At 42.6% G+C, this 18,725-nt stretch overlaps 1 protein-coding gene across 27 annotated transcripts in view; it reads right to left on the bottom strand.

Moving 5' to 3' along the window:
* The window catches only part of LOC144495881 (cAMP-regulated phosphoprotein 21-like), a 751,410-nt gene that overhangs the window by 466,717 nt on the left and 265,968 nt on the right, over positions 1-18,725 (bottom strand). For 23 of the 27 annotated variants that reach the window (XM_078216588.1, XM_078216598.1, XM_078216577.1 and 20 more), the window contains 3 exons: positions 15,381-15,597; positions 14,793-14,834; positions 734-823 (listed from right to left, as the gene is read on the bottom strand). In XM_078216588.1, the coding sequence (XP_078072714.1) occupies positions 734-823; positions 14,793-14,834; positions 15,381-15,557 (309 nt within the window). In that variant the 5' untranslated portion in view covers positions 15,558-15,597. Of the gene's footprint in view, positions 1-733; positions 824-14,792; positions 14,835-15,380; positions 15,598-17,550; positions 17,715-18,725 lie in introns of all 27 variants that reach the window. The other 4 variants (XM_078216592.1, XM_078216583.1, XM_078216601.1 and 1 more) reach the window with 1 other exon arrangement.

The following is an 18,725-nucleotide window of genomic DNA, read 5'->3' as shown; positions in this document are numbered from 1 at the left end:
AGTCAGCTTGCCAGCTTGCATTCCCGACACTAGTTCAAAAATTAATAGGGAGCAGGGCTGAGCAGGAAAGTTAGTACGCCACATCTATTTCTGATTTTGCAGCTTGCTCCGCCTCAGAATCCACCTCCTCTGGGGATCAAAAACCTAAACCTATAACCCTGTACGAGACTGCCATTGGCTCCTTGAGCTACACACAGAGATGGTACAGCAAAATGTAATTGAGCAAACCATCCCTATCTGCACCATCATTAAACCTGCAGTTTGCCCTATGGCCTTACTGGGAAAATGTTCCTTGATTTTACATGTTCTGCAGTCATTTTGAAGGTAACAAAAGTTGCAGATATAATGCCTTTCTTCCATGATCCCTCTTCCAACTCAACCAGATTTCCAATATCTAATGTGCTCCAAAATAATGATGCTCTCATGCATAAAGGTTCTGTAGCCTTTTGTTGAGTGGCAGCTCGGGGCTGACCCCAGACTGGGTTTAAAGAAAAAAGATGAGGCTTGGGATAAATGTGATCAGCATTTTCAAAAAAAAAATACAGAATTTTAACTGAAGAATAATAGAAGGGAAAGAACAAAACTGATTTGAAAATTGTGAAAGCAACAAATATAGAAAAAACATGACTCTTGGACAGGAGGAGAAATTGATATAAACTAACAACACGGAGCTCTATGAACTACATACCTAAAAAGTAAAACTGAATTTGCTGCAGCATCATTGAAGCCATACCTGATCCTCTGGAGTGAATTCTGTTGGAAGAGTCAGATTGGATTCTTCACAAACGGCAAGACTTCTCACCAGTTTACCTTTGGCCCCTGACTGAAATGCACAGAAAAAGTGATAACCTTATTATTGGTTACAAGGCTTTTAGAGATATGTACTTACTTCAATTATATTACCAACCCATTTGAAAGGCAGCAGAAATTTGCCATGAAATAAGCTGTCAAATTCCTTTTTGCCACCTGATATTTCTCGAGTAAAAAATAACCCCAATGTTCCAAGCAAGTCATAACAGTCTACCACTGTGTCACGTGGCTCACAAAAAACAAGGTTACTAATCCAAATCAGTAAAAGGAATGAATTTAAAATATGTTTTCTACATAAAAGATAAATGATGGAATGTCTGACAAAATAATGAAATCAAACACTACAATCTGGGAATCCCCTGCAGCACACAGAAAATGTACAGCACATCACATAGGTTTATTATTTAGATCACTAAAACTTCAACAGGTGTTGAACGTACAGAAAGTGACAAACTAAGATTTAAGATCTGAGTTCAGAGATGATTAAATTATTTTGTTTATATATTTGCTGTAACATGGGATTTAAATTTAGAATTTTCTAACTCTTTACAAATTGACATTTCAATCATAAATTGGTTAAAGTTTAAAGTTTTAAAGTTTATTTATTAGTGTCACAAGTAGGCTTACATTAACACTGCAATGAAGTTACTGTGAAAATCCCCGAGTCGCCACACTCCGGCACCTGTTCAGTACAGTAAGGGAGAATTTAGCATGGCCAATGCACCTAACCAGCATGTCTTTCGGACTTGTCTGATTTTCATTTGATTTAAGTTTAAGGATAAAGTAAAAATGGAAAGTGATAACCAAGATTGATCAAAAGTGCTCAATAAATTTTCATCCATCTTTAATCAAACACTTTTATGCCCATCCTAACAGGTGAGTTGGGAAAGACCAATTCTTCTAGTTTGGGTATCAGCAACAAGGGATCATCAATTAAAAACTGTCAGAGGAATCAGAATAACAATAAGGATGGCTGAAGTAGAAGCCATATATTGGAAGCAGAATAGGATAGGGGACAATGTGGAGAAAATGGAATGGTGGAATTAGTTTTCAATGACTGTAGGAAATAGTCAGCACAGATGTGATAGGTCAAATGACTTCTTTTTGCATGATACATTTCTCTGGCTCTAGATGATGTTAGGTTGCTGCCAACTTTTTTTGCTGACCATTGTTCAAGGCAATATGTGCAACTCCTTTCCTTGGAATTGTGTAGAAAGAGAGGTGGAGATGGGAAGGGGGTGCATATACAAAAAATATATTTCTGAACTGATTGAAAACGTGAGAGTTAATTGCTCAAAGAAGGAATAAGATTTTGAAATATCAACTGAGCAGGTACTTATATACATTTTTAAAAAATATAACACAAAATATTACTGTACTGCAACATAATTTTATACAGTTCACTTGTGTTTTCTAAAAATGTAATTGTTGCTTTTTGGCACTTCCTACACGTTAGACTTGGATTCACGACAAAAGGACAACTTCCAGAAGAGGACCAATAAATCCAAGGAAGTGAAACTTGCTTTCTTATGTAAAACAGGATTGGGATAGCATATTTCAGTACTAACAATTACCCATTTACTCCGTAATTTGCATTGGAGATTGTGCGGGTTGTCCCGTGTTCTCCTGTCCATTCTGAAAGGGGAAAACGTCATGCTGTCAAATTATATTATTCAAGCTAAAGCTAATAATAAGGATTATGTACAAGAGTACTATTACATAGAAGGAAACGAATATAGCCAGTAACTAGCAGTACAGTGTTTCATTAACATTCAAGCTGCTCTGAAACAAAATAAGAATTGTAATTCCACCCAGAATGTTTTATCTGAGTTTCAGCTGAACATTATAATGATACTGAACTGGATGGAGCCCTTCCCCTGCCTTAACATGGAAACAGGTTTGCAAGCAGGAAACTAGAGATAGCAGGAAAAACAAAAGCTCTTGTACAATTTCAAAGGCGAGCTTTGACACTCCAGAATAAAGAAGCTCTTTATCTAGGCAGCCAATTGTTATTTGTCAATTCTAACATTCAAGTAGACACAGTGTGAACAGCAGCTTCCTGCTTATCTGAGAAAATAATTATTTATGACACCTCCCTGGTGGATACTATATTGCAGAGTGTAATTTCAAATTGTGTGAAACACCCTTGATGGTTCAGCAATCAAAGACATGACTTTTATCTTCTCATCCAACTGGCACCCTCCTTATAGTAACATCTGAATGACACAAGGTTAACCAGCAAGACTAGATGGCCCCTTAATGAGATGCATATATTTTGGACGACTGAGTATCAGTATACTCATGGACAGCACTGTGGCACTGCTGCCTCACAGCACCAGGGACCCAGGTTCAATTCCGGCCTTGGGTCACTGTTTGTGTGGAGTTTGCACGTTTTCCCCGTATCTGCGTGGGTTTCCTCTGGGTGCTCCGGTTTCCTCCCACAGTCCAAAGATGTCCAGGTTAGATTGATTGGCCATGGTAAATTGATCCTAGTGTCAGGGGGATTAGCAGGGTAAATGTGTGGGGTTATGGGAATAGGGCCTGGGTGTGATTGTGGTTGGTACAGATTCGATCGGCAGATGGTCTCCTTCTGTACTGTATGGATTCTATGATTCTATGATACAATTTATCCCTGATTTCAAAATGAAGGATCTTTCTTAAGTCTGTTATCCTGAAGTCTGTTATAAATACACAGCGTATTGCCTGACTAAGCTAACACAATGAAAAACACCTGAATTGACCTATTTGAGGCATGATGGGAGTTCACAAAATACAAATAATTTACATCTATAGAGCAAAAGCTTAAATGCCACCCCCTCATTATAAAGATGTTTGTTAGAATTGGGATTAATGTAACTGTTCTAACCATGACAAGTTAGATCACAAATGGGTGTACAAATTGTAAAGATTTTCTTACGAATATATAGAAAAACAATGCATGCATCAATAAAAGGCCTTTCAGTTACTGAATTTACTATTATTACTTGGAATGAATGTGTTATTCTTAATATTCATACAGAAATTACCAATCAGTTGGATATTTTCAAAGCCATAAATACTGGAATAATACCCAATGACTGGAAAGTGGCATATGTAGTTCCAAGGAATGAAACAAGAGCCTGTTGATTCAAGTCAGTTTGTCTAAAGTCCCAAGTGGGAAGATTGATTTTATGGGAGCCCTTTAGTGCGGGTTTAAAGATCTTCGATTATACTTTGTAGTTCTTTTCACTGCTTTAAAGGAGGCTGCACTCCACAGCTGGATTACTGAAGTGTAAATCAATTTAGACACATGAGAAGTGCAAGAGGAGATTATTATCGCTCCAAAATGATTGGGCAGTTATCTGTTTCTAATAACTAATTTGTATTTCATTAAAATACCCACAAGAAAATGCCATTTCTTTTACTGATGGCCTTTAAAATTCTTACTACTTTACTTTGAAGGTGGAATATTTTTGCATTGTTTTAATTATAAAGTATTTCCTATTCAGCACCAATCTGTGCAGTGCTGTTCAGAAAACCAACCAAATCAGGGCTCCACTGCAGTAAAATCGAAGCATTAATTTGATACACCTATTCTGTTTCAAATTATGCCACTGTCTACACCACAAAGCCATAGAGGGTTACAGCATAGAGGATACTGTTCAGTCCATTAGAAGACTGGTGGCTCTTTGTTAGAACAACCTAAATGAATCCTTTCTCCCATCATTTATTTCCCTTAAAAGATCCAATAATCTCTTCATAAAGCTAAGGCTAGATGGCCCCTTATTGAGATGCATAATTTTTAGATTTCATGCTCTAACATCTTTATGTGTGAAGAAATAAGGAATAAACTTCCACAAATTTGTTTGCATAGTGACGCTTTAGAGCAGTGCTATGCAGATTACGCAGATTGAAAGGTGGAAGACAGCACTACCTGGCTGGCTTTCTTCAATGATATCAATGAGGACTGCCACACAGGCCATCCAGGTAGTGTCCCATGGCATTGTCTGCCTCTTCATGAACCTCCGCAGTCCAAGTAACACCACTTTACAGTGGCACTACGGGAATGAATTTTTAGCCTAAAGGCATTGTTTCTAATCTTTTTCCTCATTCCCGTTGTGGTAAATTTAAATTAATGATCCTACTTTACTGATTTCTCAACCACAGTACACAGTTTTCATTTTCATTCTATTGAATTCCTTCATAAAAGCCAATAGTTAAGTATTTCACTTGAGGAAATAGATCATGATCATTGAATAATTATGAAACTCTTCAACATTATTTGTTAATGCTAGATTTACTGATCTATAAAATTTTATGAATGGACAGAAGAAATAAAATGGCATGTGCACAATTTCCCACTATATGTTGCTGATGATTGAGATGCCTGAAACATTAATTGGTAAAATTTACCCTATTGTGTCCAACTATTAAATAAAGCACATCAGGGTAGGCTTTATACTCCTAGCTTCACACACTAATGAAGCATATCAGGATTTTGGACATGGTGCCCTGCAAAATTCTCCACCCATTAAAATGAAAGAAAGATTGTTTTTGACGATAATGAGTAGACCCCAAATATGAATGTATAAAGGCATTCACCGAATTACATTATCAACACAGTGAACTTCCTCTCTATATCACAACCAGCGTGGTTGGAAGTGAAAAAAACAGCACATAGCTATCACTGTAAAGTAGCTTTACAGGGAATAGATAAATGAAAAGCTGTTTGTAAACAATGTTAGAGAAAAATGCACTGACATACAGAAATGTTAACAAGATGAAAAACGAGTATGTATTGTAGGAAATAGTTTCCATAGAATAAATCAGCCTCCCTCAATTGCCAAGAGCAAAGCTGACACATAATAAGAAGGTGCATTTGTGATCCCAGATGAGGAAATTATTGTTGTACGGGAGAGAGCTCTGAAGATAAAGCCTCATTACAGATTAGAGAAAAGCACTGAACTCATGCTGCCTTCCACATAATTCATGCAACTGATTTACACAATGTATTCACCTGTGCACACATCATAATTGTAGTCAAACATATAACGCAACACATGATGGAATTAGAGAATCCAAATGGATAAATGAGCTTATTCACTTATAACGCACCATGTTCTCCATTCAGAAAGAAGGAACAATCTCGTTACACTCAAGCAGGCCTGAAGAATGATATTTAGCAGGACATCAACCTCTTGTTGAAGCAGTCACCACCACATGCTGCAGCCCCCCACCTCTTAAACAATACACATAGTTTAGTGGAAATACATGGCAATGTTGAGGAGGAATTGTAGGTGAGAAACAGAGTGCTTGAACGGCAGCAATGATAATGGTTGATGAAGAGCGAGCTGTGCAAGGTGACGTTCATGTTGTTTGGCAACCTTTTGAATTGCAATGGGACCTAAACCTTATCAGCATGTTTTGAAAGTGAGGATACAACAACGGCAGGAATATACTGAGCTTGGCTGAGAAGTGGCAAGCAACATTCATGCCAGACAAGTGCCAGGTAATGACCATCTCCAACAAGAGAGAATCTAATCATTGCCCCTTGATATCCCATGGCAGGATATTGCACTGTAATAATCCCATTGCAGGGTCTCCAACTATCAACATCCTGGGGGTTACTACAGACAGTTACCCACAGATCCGACCAAAGAACACACCCGTCAACTCAACACTCTGATCAAAACCTTTGATCCGGACCTTCAGAGCACCCTCCGTGCTCTCATCCCACGTACTCCACGCGTTGGAGATCTCTACTGTCTCCCAAAAATACACAAGGCAAACACACCCGGCCGTCCCATCGTTTCAGGAAATGGAACCCTGTGCGAGAACCTCTCCGGCTATGTCGAGGGCATCTTGAAACCCATTGTACAAAGAACCCCCAGCTTTTGTCGCGACACTACGGACTTCCTACAGAAACTCAACACACATGGAGCAGTTGAACCAGGAGCACTCCTTGTCACAATGGATGTCTCGGCACTCTACACCAGCATCCCCCACGATGATGGCATTGCTGCAACGGCCTCAGTACTCAATGCCGTCAACTGCCAGTTTCCAGATGCAATTTTACAACTCATCCGCTTCATCCTGGACCACAATATCTTCACCTTCAACAACCAGTTCTTCATCCAGACACACGGAACAGCCATGGGGACAAAATTCACACCTCAATATGCCAACATCTTCATGCACATGTTCGAACAAGACTTCTTCACCGCACAGGACCTTCAACCGATACTATACACTAGATAGATCGATGACATTTTCTTCCTTTGGAGTCATGGTGAGCAATCACTGAGACAACTATATGATGACATCAACAAGTTCCATCCCACCATCAGACTCACCATGGACTACTCTCCGGAATCGGTTGCATTCTTGGACACACGCATCTCCATTAAGGACGGTCACCTCAGCACCTCACTGTACCGCAAGCCCACGGATAACCTCACGATGCTCCACTTCTCCAGCTTCCACCCTAAACACGTAAAAGAAGCCATCCCCTATGGACAAGCCCTCCGAATACACAGGATCTGCTCGGATGAGGAGGATCGCAACAGACACCTCCAAACGCTGAAAGATGCCCTCATAAGAACAGGATATGGCGCTCGACTCATCGATCAACAGTTCCGACACGCCACAACGAAAAACCGCACCGACCTCCTCAGAAGACAAACACGGGACACGGTGGACAGAGTACCCTTCGTCGTCCAGTACTTCCCCAGAGCGGAGAAGCTACGGCATCTCCTCCGGAGCCTTCAACATGTCATTGATGAAGACGAACATCTCGCCAAGGCCATCCCCACACCCCCACTTCTTGCCTTCAAACAACCACGCAACCTCAAACAGACCATTGTCCGCAGCAAACTACCCAGCCTTCAGGAGAACAGTGACCACGATACCACACAACCCTGCCACAGCAACCTCTGCAAGACGTGCTGGATCATCGACACGGATGCCATCATCTCACGTGAGAACACCATCTACCAGGTACACGGTACCTACTCTTGCAACTCGGCCAACGTTGTCTACCTGATACACTGCAGGAAAGGATGTCCCGAGGCATGGTACATTGGGGAAACCATGCAGACGCTACGACAACGGATGAATGAACACCGCTCGACAATCACCAGGCAAAACTGTTCTCTTCCTGTGGGGGAGCACTTCAGCAGTCACGGGCATTCAGCCTTGGATCTTCAGGTAAGCGTTCTCCAAGGCGGCCTTCACGACACACGACAGCGCAGAGTTGCTGAGCAGAAACTGATAGCCAAGTTCCGCACACATGAGGACAGCCTAAACCGGGATGTTGGGATTTATGTCACATTATCAGTAATCCCCACAGCTTGCCTCCTGGGCTTGTAGAATCTCACTAGCTGTTCTGTCTGGAGACAATACACATCTCTTTAACCTGTGTTGAATGCTCCCTCCACCCACATTATCTGTACCTTTAAGACCTGGCTGGCTGTAGAGATTTGCATTCTAATTAGTATTCTGTAACTTGATTTCTGTGTCTGTGCACTGTTGGAGAACAGATATCCACTCCATCTGACGAAGGAGCTGTGCTCCGAAAGCTTATGGTATTTGCTACCAAATAAACCTGTTGGACTTTAACCTGGTGTTGTGAGACTTCTTACTGTGCTTACCCCAGTCCAACGCCCGCATCTCCACATCATGGTTACCATTGACCAGAGACTGAACTAGACCAGCCACATAAATAGCTGATCAGAGACTGAGAATTCTGCAGTGAGTAACTCATCACCTAACTCCCAAAACCATCTGAAAGGCACAAGGAGTGTGATGGAATACTCTCCCCTTACCTGGATGAGTGCAGCTCTGACAACACTCAAGAAGCTCAACACCATCCAGGACGAAGTAACACACTTGATTGACACGCCACCGCCTCTAAACATCTAGAAGGACAAGGGCAACAAGTGCATGGAAACACCATCATGCAAGTGCTTGTCCAAACCGCGCACTATACTGACTTGGAAATTTATTGTTATTCCTTCACTGTCACTGGGTCAAAATCCTGGAACTCCCTCAATGGATGAACCTATACCACATGGACTGCAGCAGTTCAAGAAGGAAACACATTATCACCTTATCAAGGTAATTAGGGATGGGAAACAAATGCTGGCCTAGCCACATAATCCTTATGGTGCAGAAAGAGGCCATTCGGCCTATTGTGTCTGCACTGACTTTCCAAAAGAGCATCCCACCCAGGCACTCCCCTCCGCCCTATCCCTGTAACCCTCCGCAATGACCATGGTTAGTCCATCTAACACTAAAGGGCAATTTAGCATGGCCAGTTCACCTAACCAGTGATGCCCACATCCTGTGGGATAATAAAAAAGTCATTTTCCATTCAAAACATGCCCATAAGGTTGATATCCCATGTAACTCAAGAGGATGCCAGACAACATTGATGTTCACCCTGCACAGCTCATTAGCCATTACCGTTGCTGTCCTTTTACTATAAGAACTCTGTGTCTCACCTACAATTTCAATAATAACACTGAAAATTGGTCTGATAGTGTAGGACATTCAAAAATCTAGATTGGCTCTCTGCTATTTAGTCTGTAAGTAAGCAAAAGGCAACACTTGCAGTGTTGATGTTAGTCACACAGCAATATCTCTATCAGTGATCTCAGTGCTGTATTCCACAAGATGTAGTCGTGGTCAGCTTCAACTTGGATGGTGTTGAGTTACAGGTAACGAAGGAGCACTTATTAAAAGCTAAAGATTGTTGGGAAGGTCATTTCACCCTTCATATCTCACCCACCCAAAATGAATGGCACCCTCCCTTAACACAGCTGCTTCTTTACGCACACCGGGGGTGGAACCTAATGCCCTCCCCTCAGGTGGGTTCGTGGCAGGGAGGCATTTAATAGGGAAGGAAAGTAGCTGGTGGGGACTGTCCTCCAATTAAAGATGAAAAGGCTCAGGGATACCCTTCCCGCATTTCCGCCAGTAAGAGGGCATTTAATTCCCACTTAACAGTCTCCACTTGCCACCACTGGCATTCACCCAGTGGCAGGCGGGGGAAATCACCATGCAGGAAGTTTGAAAAGCAAACCCTGTCAGGGGTCGCTTGTGGACTTCTTGGCTGGTGGGGGAGAGGCGGGGGGGGGGCATTCAGTACCTGATTGAGGGACCAGCAATGGGATGGGTTGGGGAGATGGGGGGGGGGGGGTGGTTATAGGGGGATGAGGGGGTACAGGAGGGACAGGGGATGGGGAAAGGGGGGTGGGTGCTCCCCTGCCCTTGCACCAGATCCCTCTCCCCATCCTGTAATCCTATCCTGCTATCACCCATCTGTGTCTGGGTCCCTCACAATCCTGGGTTTTGTGTGGATGCATTGCCGGCCGCAACCACTGCTGGCCTGTGATTGGCTCTCAGGGTAGGATTTCTGCATTACGGTTATTGAGCCTTGTAATGGCTGTCTTGTTGAGTGCCTGACTGTCAATTCATTTGGCGGGCCTTTGTGAAAGGATACACCTCCACCACCTCTGTTAAATATTGCACTAATTGCAGGAAGAAAAAGTATTATCTTCCCAAAATGGGTCATTAGCTCGTTGATATTTTCGTACTTTGACCAAGATTTAAATTTTCTACACCATTCAGGGTGACTAAATGTGGGTGTGGGGGTTGGGGTGGTCTGGCTAGATCAGAGACAGAGTGTTGCTGGCAAGATCAGGTACTAGGGGAGGGTTGGAGAGACCTGGAAAGCAGGATGGGGGTGAAGGGCTTTGAGGAAATAGCATTTTCAGCACTAAAGGGTAGAAGAGGTTCCAAAGAGTTACCAAAAACAAAACTATGTCCTCACATCATTCCACATATAAAACACTTAGAGTCTGCCTCCTTCACCTTGTCGATATTAGAGTAATAGAGTCATAGAGGTTTACAGCATAGAAACAGGCCCTTCGGCCCAACTTGTCCATGCCACCCTTATTTTTTTTTTAAAAAACCCCTAAGCTAATCCCAGTTGCCCGCATTTGGCCCATATCCCTCTATACCCATCGTACCCATGTAACTATCTAAATGCTTTTTAAAAGATAAAATTGTACCCGCCTCTACTACTACCTCTGGCAGCTTGTTCCAGACACTCACCACCCTCTGTGTGAAAAAATTGCCCCTCTGGACACTTTTGTATCTCTCCCCTCTCGCCTTAAACCTATGCCCTCTAGTTTTAGACTCCCCTACCTTTGGGAAAAGATATTGACTATCTACCTTGTCTATGCCCCTCATTATTTTATAGACCTCTATAAGGTCACCCCTCAGCCTCCTACGCTCCAGAGAAAAAAGTCCCAGTCTATTCAGTCTCTCCTTATAACTCAATCCATCAAGTCCCGGTAGCATCCTAGTCAATCTTTTCTGCACTCTTTCTAGTTTAATAATATCCTTTCTATAATAGGGTGACCAGAATTGTACACAGTATTCCAAGTGTGGCCTTACCAATGTCTTGTACAACTTCAACAAGACGTCCCAACTCCTGTATTCAATGTTCTGACCGATGAAACCAAGCATGCCGAATGCCTTCTTCACCACTCTGTCCACCTGTGGCTCCACTTTCAAGGAGCTATGAACATGTACCCCTAGATCTCTTTGTTCTGTAACTTTCCCCAATGCCCTACCATTAACTGAGTAAGTCCTGCCCTGGTTCAATCTACCAAAATGCATCACCTCGCATTTGTCTAAATTAAACTCCATCTGCCATTCGTCAGCCCACTGGCCCAATTGATCAAGATCCCGCTGCAATTGGAGATAACCTTCTTCACTGTCCACCATGCCACCAATCTTGGTGTCATCTGCAAACTTACTAACCATGCCCCCATATTCTCATCCAAATCATGAATATAAATGACAAATGACAGTGGGCCCAGCACTGATCCCTGAGGCACACCGCTGGTCACAGGCCTCCAGTTTGAAAAACAACTCTCTACAACCACCCTCTGGCTTCTGTCAAGAAGCCAATCTTGTATCCATTTAGATAGCTCCCCCTGGATCCCGTGAGGTTTAACTTTATGCAACAACCTACCATGCGGTACCTTGTCAAAGGCCTTGATCAAGTCCATGTAGACAACATCAACTGCACTGCCCTCTTGGTAACCTTCTTGGTTACCCCTTCAAAAAACGCAATCAAATTTGTGAGACATGATTTTCCACTCACAAAGCCATGCTGACTGTCCCTAATCAGTCCTTGCATCTCTAAATGCCTATAGATCCTGTCTCTCAACGTACCTTCCAACAATTTACCCACCACAGATGTGAGGCTAACTGGCCTATAGTTCCCAGGCTTTTCCCTGCAGCCCTTGTTATACAAAGGCACAACATTTGCCACTCTCCAATCTTCAGGCACCTCACCCGCGACTATCGATGATTCAAATATCTCGGCAAGGGGACCCGCAATTCCTCCCTAGCCTCCCACAACGTCCTGGGATATACCTCATCAGGTCCTGCAGATTTATCTACTTTGATGCACTTTAAGACTTCCAGTACCTCCTTCTCTGTAATATGTACACTCCTCAAGAGAACAATATTTAATTCCCCAAGTTCCCTAACATCTATGCTTTTCTCAACAGTAAATACTGATATTGTGTGCACTGCTCCTTCAAAGCTCCATACTGCTCCCATATACACACATAAATACCTCTACCCAACTCACCTCCCCAACTAAATACTCAGAAGAATCTCCTTTCCCGCCACTCACTCAGAAGCCCCTCTCCCCAAGCCCCTCCATCCCTTTTGCTATTATCAGTCCCTCCCTTTCTCCAGGGTTTGCCAAATCCTCTCACCCAGGCTTGCTGGACACCCCCCCCCCCACCCCTTCTTCCCCCCTCCATCTCCCCTTCCCCCATCAACACCTGTCTGCCAGACCCACTTTCCTGGGTACACTGGGGTGTCATCATATGGAACATCGGACAGGGAGGAAAATTATGGGATAATCCCATAAATTACAGGATGGTTGGGCAACCCTAACACCAGTTACTGTTGTACATATATCTATGAGGCCCTCTCTAAGTTACCTCTTTCTTTCAAGGCAGAAGATCCATATTTTTCCAATCATCTTCATTAACAACAACTTGCACTTGTACAGTGCTTAGGATGTAATGAAACATCCAAAGACTTATCAAGAAAAAAAATGACAACGAGCCACATAAGGACACAGTAGATCAGATGACCAAATGCTTGGTCAAAGAGGTATGTTTTAAGGAGCGTCTTAAAGGAGGAAGGTGAGGTGGCGAGGCAGAGAAGTACAGGAAGGGAGTTTCAGAATTTGGGTCTGAGGTAACAGAAAATGGGACCATCAATGGTGAAGATGCTCAAGAAACCAGAAATAGAGGAGTGCCAAATCTTTTCTAGTTGGAGAGCAGCAGGGGACATACAGAAATAGGGAGAGGCAAGGTTGCCGAGGGACTTGAAAACCAGAATAAGAATTCTAAAATCAAGATGTTGCTTGAGTGGGAACCAGTGTAGGTGAAAGAGCAATGGATAATAGGGACACAATTAGCAGAAATTTGGAAGACCTCAAGTTTATAGAATTATAGAATCCCTACAATGCAGAAGGAGGCCGTTTGGCCCATCAAGTCTGCACTGACCACAATCCCACCCAGGCCCTATTCCTGTACCCCCACATATTCACTCTGCTAATCGCCTTGACACAAGGGTGAATTTAGCACGGCCAATGAATCTAACTAGCACACCTTTGGACTGTGGGAGGAAACAGGAACACCTGGAGGAAATCCACGCAGACACGGGGAGAACGTGCAAACTCCACACAGATAGTGACCCGAGGCCAGAAATGAACCCTGATGCTATGAGGCAACAATGCTAACCACTGTGCCACCGTGAGTAGAATGAAGGGTAGCATGCAAGAGACTGAGTGTGTTGCAGGAGTGGAGTCCAGAGGTAATGAATACATAAATTAGGGTTTCAGCAGCAAATGAGCTGAGATGTGACGAAGTCAGGTGATGTCACAGAAGTGGAAATAGATGGTCTTGGTAATGCTGTGAATATTAATCAGAAGTTCATCTCAGGGTCAAATGTGGCACCAAGACTGGGAGCAGATTGATTTAATCTCAGGGAGCCACTAGTGAGAAGGATGAAATTTGTCACTGGGGAACAGGGTTTGGAACAGGGACACAAAATGATGGCTTCAGTCTATGCAATATTTAATTAGAGGAAATTTCTGCCCCTCCTGCACTGGAGGTCAAATAAGCTGTCTGATAATTTAGGAAAATTGAAGGAGTCTAGAGATTGATCAAAAGTAATGAGATCAATCTGATCGCCAGTGTGCATATGAAAACAAACAAAATAGGCAGAATACAAGGGCATCTCCATCTTAACACGATGCCTCAATTTCAGAAACTCCTCCTGGTCCCATCTGGAAGCTTTTTCCCATGAGACCGGGAATATTCCGTCCCTTATCTCTGTTTTACAGGTTGCCAGATCTCCTGAGCATTTCCAGCAGTTTCTGGATTTATTCCAGGATCGGCAGTACTTTTGCTTTTATACTTGCACCGCAATTCAGTTCAATAGTGCTAACACTGAAACCTGCAGGTTTATGGTGAACGGTATGCCGGAAAGGTGTGTATATCTTCGAGGGGGAGGGCAGGCAGATGGGGAGGGGTAAACAAGATCAGAAATTTCAGACTTAAACACTTCCTTTCTTTTTTTATTCTCTCTGAAAGTTACTTTCACTGGCAAAAGCTTCATTACTCATCCCTAGAGCTTCTCTATAATAATTCATCTGGAGTTTGAATTTGCCAGCTTGCATTAGCCCACATAAAGATGCAAGGTGCTTCAATGACATGAGGTGAATCAGAGCAAGTGCACACTATGTGAAATACAAGGTGGCTCTTCACTCAAGAACATATGCTTCTACCTGAACACCATGCCAACTTGGCACAATTTCAGTGCTACACGCAAGAACAATCATCTGAATATTAATGTATGAAATCTTTCCAGTTTTGACATGCATTGAAGAATGACCCTACCTTTGCTCTTTTCCTCTGCTGCCCCTGGTTTATTGTGCGTTTCTGTGCGGCAAATTACAAACAATTGTCACTCACTGAACAAAAGTGAAAGAAAAATTTAGAAATCTCATGGTTTTAATTATGTGATTTCTGTTCAATGAACTGTTACAGTACAAATTTATTCTGGTCAGATTTGTAACCTACCCCAGAGTGAATACACACAAACATGTTTGTAAATGCCTGATTAAGAAAAACCCATAATTTGAGGAAAGCTGCAGAATCTTATTTCTTATTTGTACCCAGCCCATTAAAGATCTTTTGCCAAATTATACCCACAATTTGCGTATAATCAAAGCCAAGTATTTTACTCAACAAATGCAAGCACAAAGGCATAATTTTTAGGAGAGCGATTTTCCAAAAAGCCATCAATGCAAGATAAAAACAGTTACATAAACAAAACCCTGTGCCTTACTTATTCTAGGTCAAATTGATAATTTTGTAAAACATAGACAAAGGCAGAATGAAACGATCCTGTATTACCAAAAGCACAGTAATCAATACAATTAGCAATTGGCCATACAGACACTAATGTCCTATAGGCCATCTCACCTGATGGTCAGTCTTTGTGTCATTTGCTTTATCCTCTTTTTCCTTCTCTTTCTCCTCGACCTCCAAGCTTTCAGTTCGAATGATGCATGTCTCTGGAGAGGGTAGAGAAATCTCAATCTCTTGCTCATTCGCAGCTTCCTCCACTGTCTCTTGGTTCACTGTGCCTTTCTCAGACATCCTCACAGCAAAGAATTACACAAGTAGACGATGCAATGACCTATGGGGTTAAAACAGTGAAAATCAGAGTATTTTATTTCCAGAATGTGTCCATTCATTTTCTTTTGACATTTATTTTGCTGAAAATTATTATTGCAGTTTCCCATTTGAAACAAATTCCTCAAAGCAGGATTTTAAAAATTATTTTTTGGAACTCAGCCCAGCCAATATCGGCTGCCCCACTGTGATTTTAACATTCAGCGGTTTATTCATTGGCTCAGGGTGAGAATTCAACCCCCATCTGGTGAGGAAGTCCCACCTTAGAGAGCTGCTGGCCAGTCCCAGCAGCGCCAGGTTAGAGTAGTGGTCACTGCTGGGACTGCAACCAGTCCCCAAAGAAGAGGAGCGATTGGAGACCAGAGCGTCATCAGGCCTCAGCAATGGGAGGAAGAGGGTGTGGGATTGGACTTGAGAGGTGAGAAGGAAGATAAAAAGGGGTATGATCTTGGAGGGACGTGCCTTCAAGGGGCACAATAAGAATTCTCACAACACCAGGTTAAATTACAACAGGTTTCTTTGGAATCAGGAGCTTTCAGAGCGCTGCTCCTTCATCAGGTGAGTGGAGAGATAGGTTCATAAACACGGCATATTTAGGCAAAGACACAATTGCAAGATAATTACAGATTGGAATGTGAAGAATGGTTGGAATGTGAGTCTTTACAAGCAATCAAGTCTTTGCAGGTACAGACAGTGCGACTGGATGGAGGGATAATCACAGGTTAAAGAGATGCGAATTGTCTCAAGCTAGGACAGTTAGTAGGATTTTGCAAGTCCAGGCCAAATAGTGGGGGTTACTTGTAGTGTGACATGAACCCAAGATCCCGGTTGAGGCTGTCTTCATGCATGTGGAACTTGGCTATCAGTTTCTGCTCAGCGATTCTGCGTTGTCGTGTGTCCTCAAGGCCACCTTGGAGGACGCTTACCCGAAGATCAGAGGCTGAATGCCCTTGACTGCTGAAGTGTTCCTCGACTGGAAGGGAACACTCCTGCCTGCACTGTCTGTACCTGCAAAGACTTGATTACCTGTAAAGATTTGCATTCCTACCATTCTTCACATTCCAATCTGTAATTATCTTGCAGTTGTGTCTTTGCCTATATATTTTGGAGCAGTGCTCCAAAAGCTCGTGATTCCAGATAAACCTGCTGGACTTTAACCTGGTGTTGTGAGACTTCTTACTGTGCCTACCCCAGTCCAACGCCGGCATCTCAACTTCAAGAGGCACAGGAGACCCCAAAGGTAGGTGCTCCCCCTTGCCCTACACAAAACTGCCCAGCTAAAGCTGCTGGGCAACCTGCTTGGTGTGGGCTCCCCCCGCTGAATGGTAGAATAGCGGTTGGGGTGGGATGATACCTATAGGTGACCATTAATTGGCCACTTAAGGGTCAAGGGTGTGTAGACCATCCAACACCTCCAATGCCCCCTGTAAATGAGAGACAGGTTGGGGCCAGGCATGCATTGGGCAGGCCATGTGTTGCATTTTATCAGTCCCCCTCCTTCAAACCCACTGGTGGGAGACTGTGAAATTCCGCCCGATATGTTGAATGCATTTATATTCAACATCACCATCCAATTCCAAATGCAACAGTTCAAACAACTATGAAAGGTAAATTTGACAAGGCAACCCTTATGGTCAACACTCTTAGCCCTCAAGTTGACAGTTACATTCTTAATGCCATAAGCCTCCATCCAAATTCCTTGTCAGTTTTGACTTTGTGAAACTGGAGCAAGATGGGTTTCAGCTAACTCAAATGCAGATTTGTAAATGCCACTGAATTTTCTGGAAGCTCCGTGGGAAATTATTTTTAACCACACCAATTAATTCCAAAATGAATGCCTTAAATTATTCAAGTTTTCAGAGCAGCGAGATCAAACTAAATTCCTGCACACAAGGTCAATTTGCCACTTCAAGAATAACATTGCCAATTATGCGCGAATGCTTAAAATAAGAATCACCTTCGCTGATATTTTCTTTTAAAGTTGAGCTGCTTAATTGCTTGTGTCAGTTATACACGTAACTAAATCCCCCACATATGCTGGGCCATATGAAAATCTCAACAGGACGTACTGTACACCACCGGTGTCATGGGCAGGGGGTACAGTAAAATCTGAAACAAAAACTGTTAGGAAAGAATATTCCAATGCCAAACAGTTGTCACTCGAGAAGAATACACTTGCAGCATTACTGTTAATCTTAATTGTTGCAAATCCATACAAGTCTATAGACCATCATCAGAAGAGAATGAATAGTGAATGATTAAATGTATTACTTGATTTGTGTATGGTTACACCACTGTGTAAATAAGAATATTCAGTTTTGTGACACCACAGCAATGTATTCTAAATGAAGTTAGATTGCTGATTATTCATGGTGTTGGTTCAGGCTCAATGGAGTAAATGGCCCAGTCTGGTTCATATATTTATTGTCTTGCTTATAAATTTAAAAATTGTACATCGTTAGAAACGGGTTTCACAAATACTGCTGTCAAATACACGTAATTAAGCACGTTTCTCAGCAGAACACAAGGCAAAATAAATCAGGTAGAATCTTCAGGTAAACTTCTCTAATAAAAGCATTTTTGTTACCATGGCAAAAAATATTTTCGGAACTTGGAAATTAATTTGATACCGTTATCTGAAAACATCTTTGGAGGAGGAAACAGATCAGGAATATAACATAGTGAGAGGGGGTTTAATTGTTAAGGGAAACAGACAGGCCTTTCTGCAGTCACAGATGTGATTCCGGTCTTCCTGGTGCCTGGGTCCAGGATGTCCCGGAATGTCTGCCAAACAGAGGAGGGGCAGTAAGATGCAAAGCAGATGGGTACCAATAACTTAGACTGAAAGAGGAGTGCGGCTCTTCAGGCAGATTTTCGGGACTTAGGTAAGAGATTAACTAGAGCCTCAAAACGACACACTTGTAAGTGGAAATAGAAGAACAGGCCAGATGAATACATGGTTAAAGATAAGGTGCAGGCAGAATGATTCCTGAGGCATTTGGACCAGTTCTAGGAGGGGAGGGAGTTGGAGGGGGTTGAAACCTTTACAGGCTGGACATGTTGCACATCAATAGAGCTGAGACTGTGAGGAGGTTCACAAATGCTGTGGAAGAGGGTTGAAAGGGCTTGAAC

Source organism: Mustelus asterias, chromosome 7 (assembly GCF_964213995.1).
Source record: "Mustelus asterias chromosome 7, sMusAst1.hap1.1, whole genome shotgun sequence".
Lineage (NCBI taxonomy): Eukaryota > Metazoa > Chordata > Chondrichthyes > Carcharhiniformes > Triakidae > Mustelus > Mustelus asterias.
This window is presented reverse-complemented; position numbering and strand designations above follow the sequence as displayed.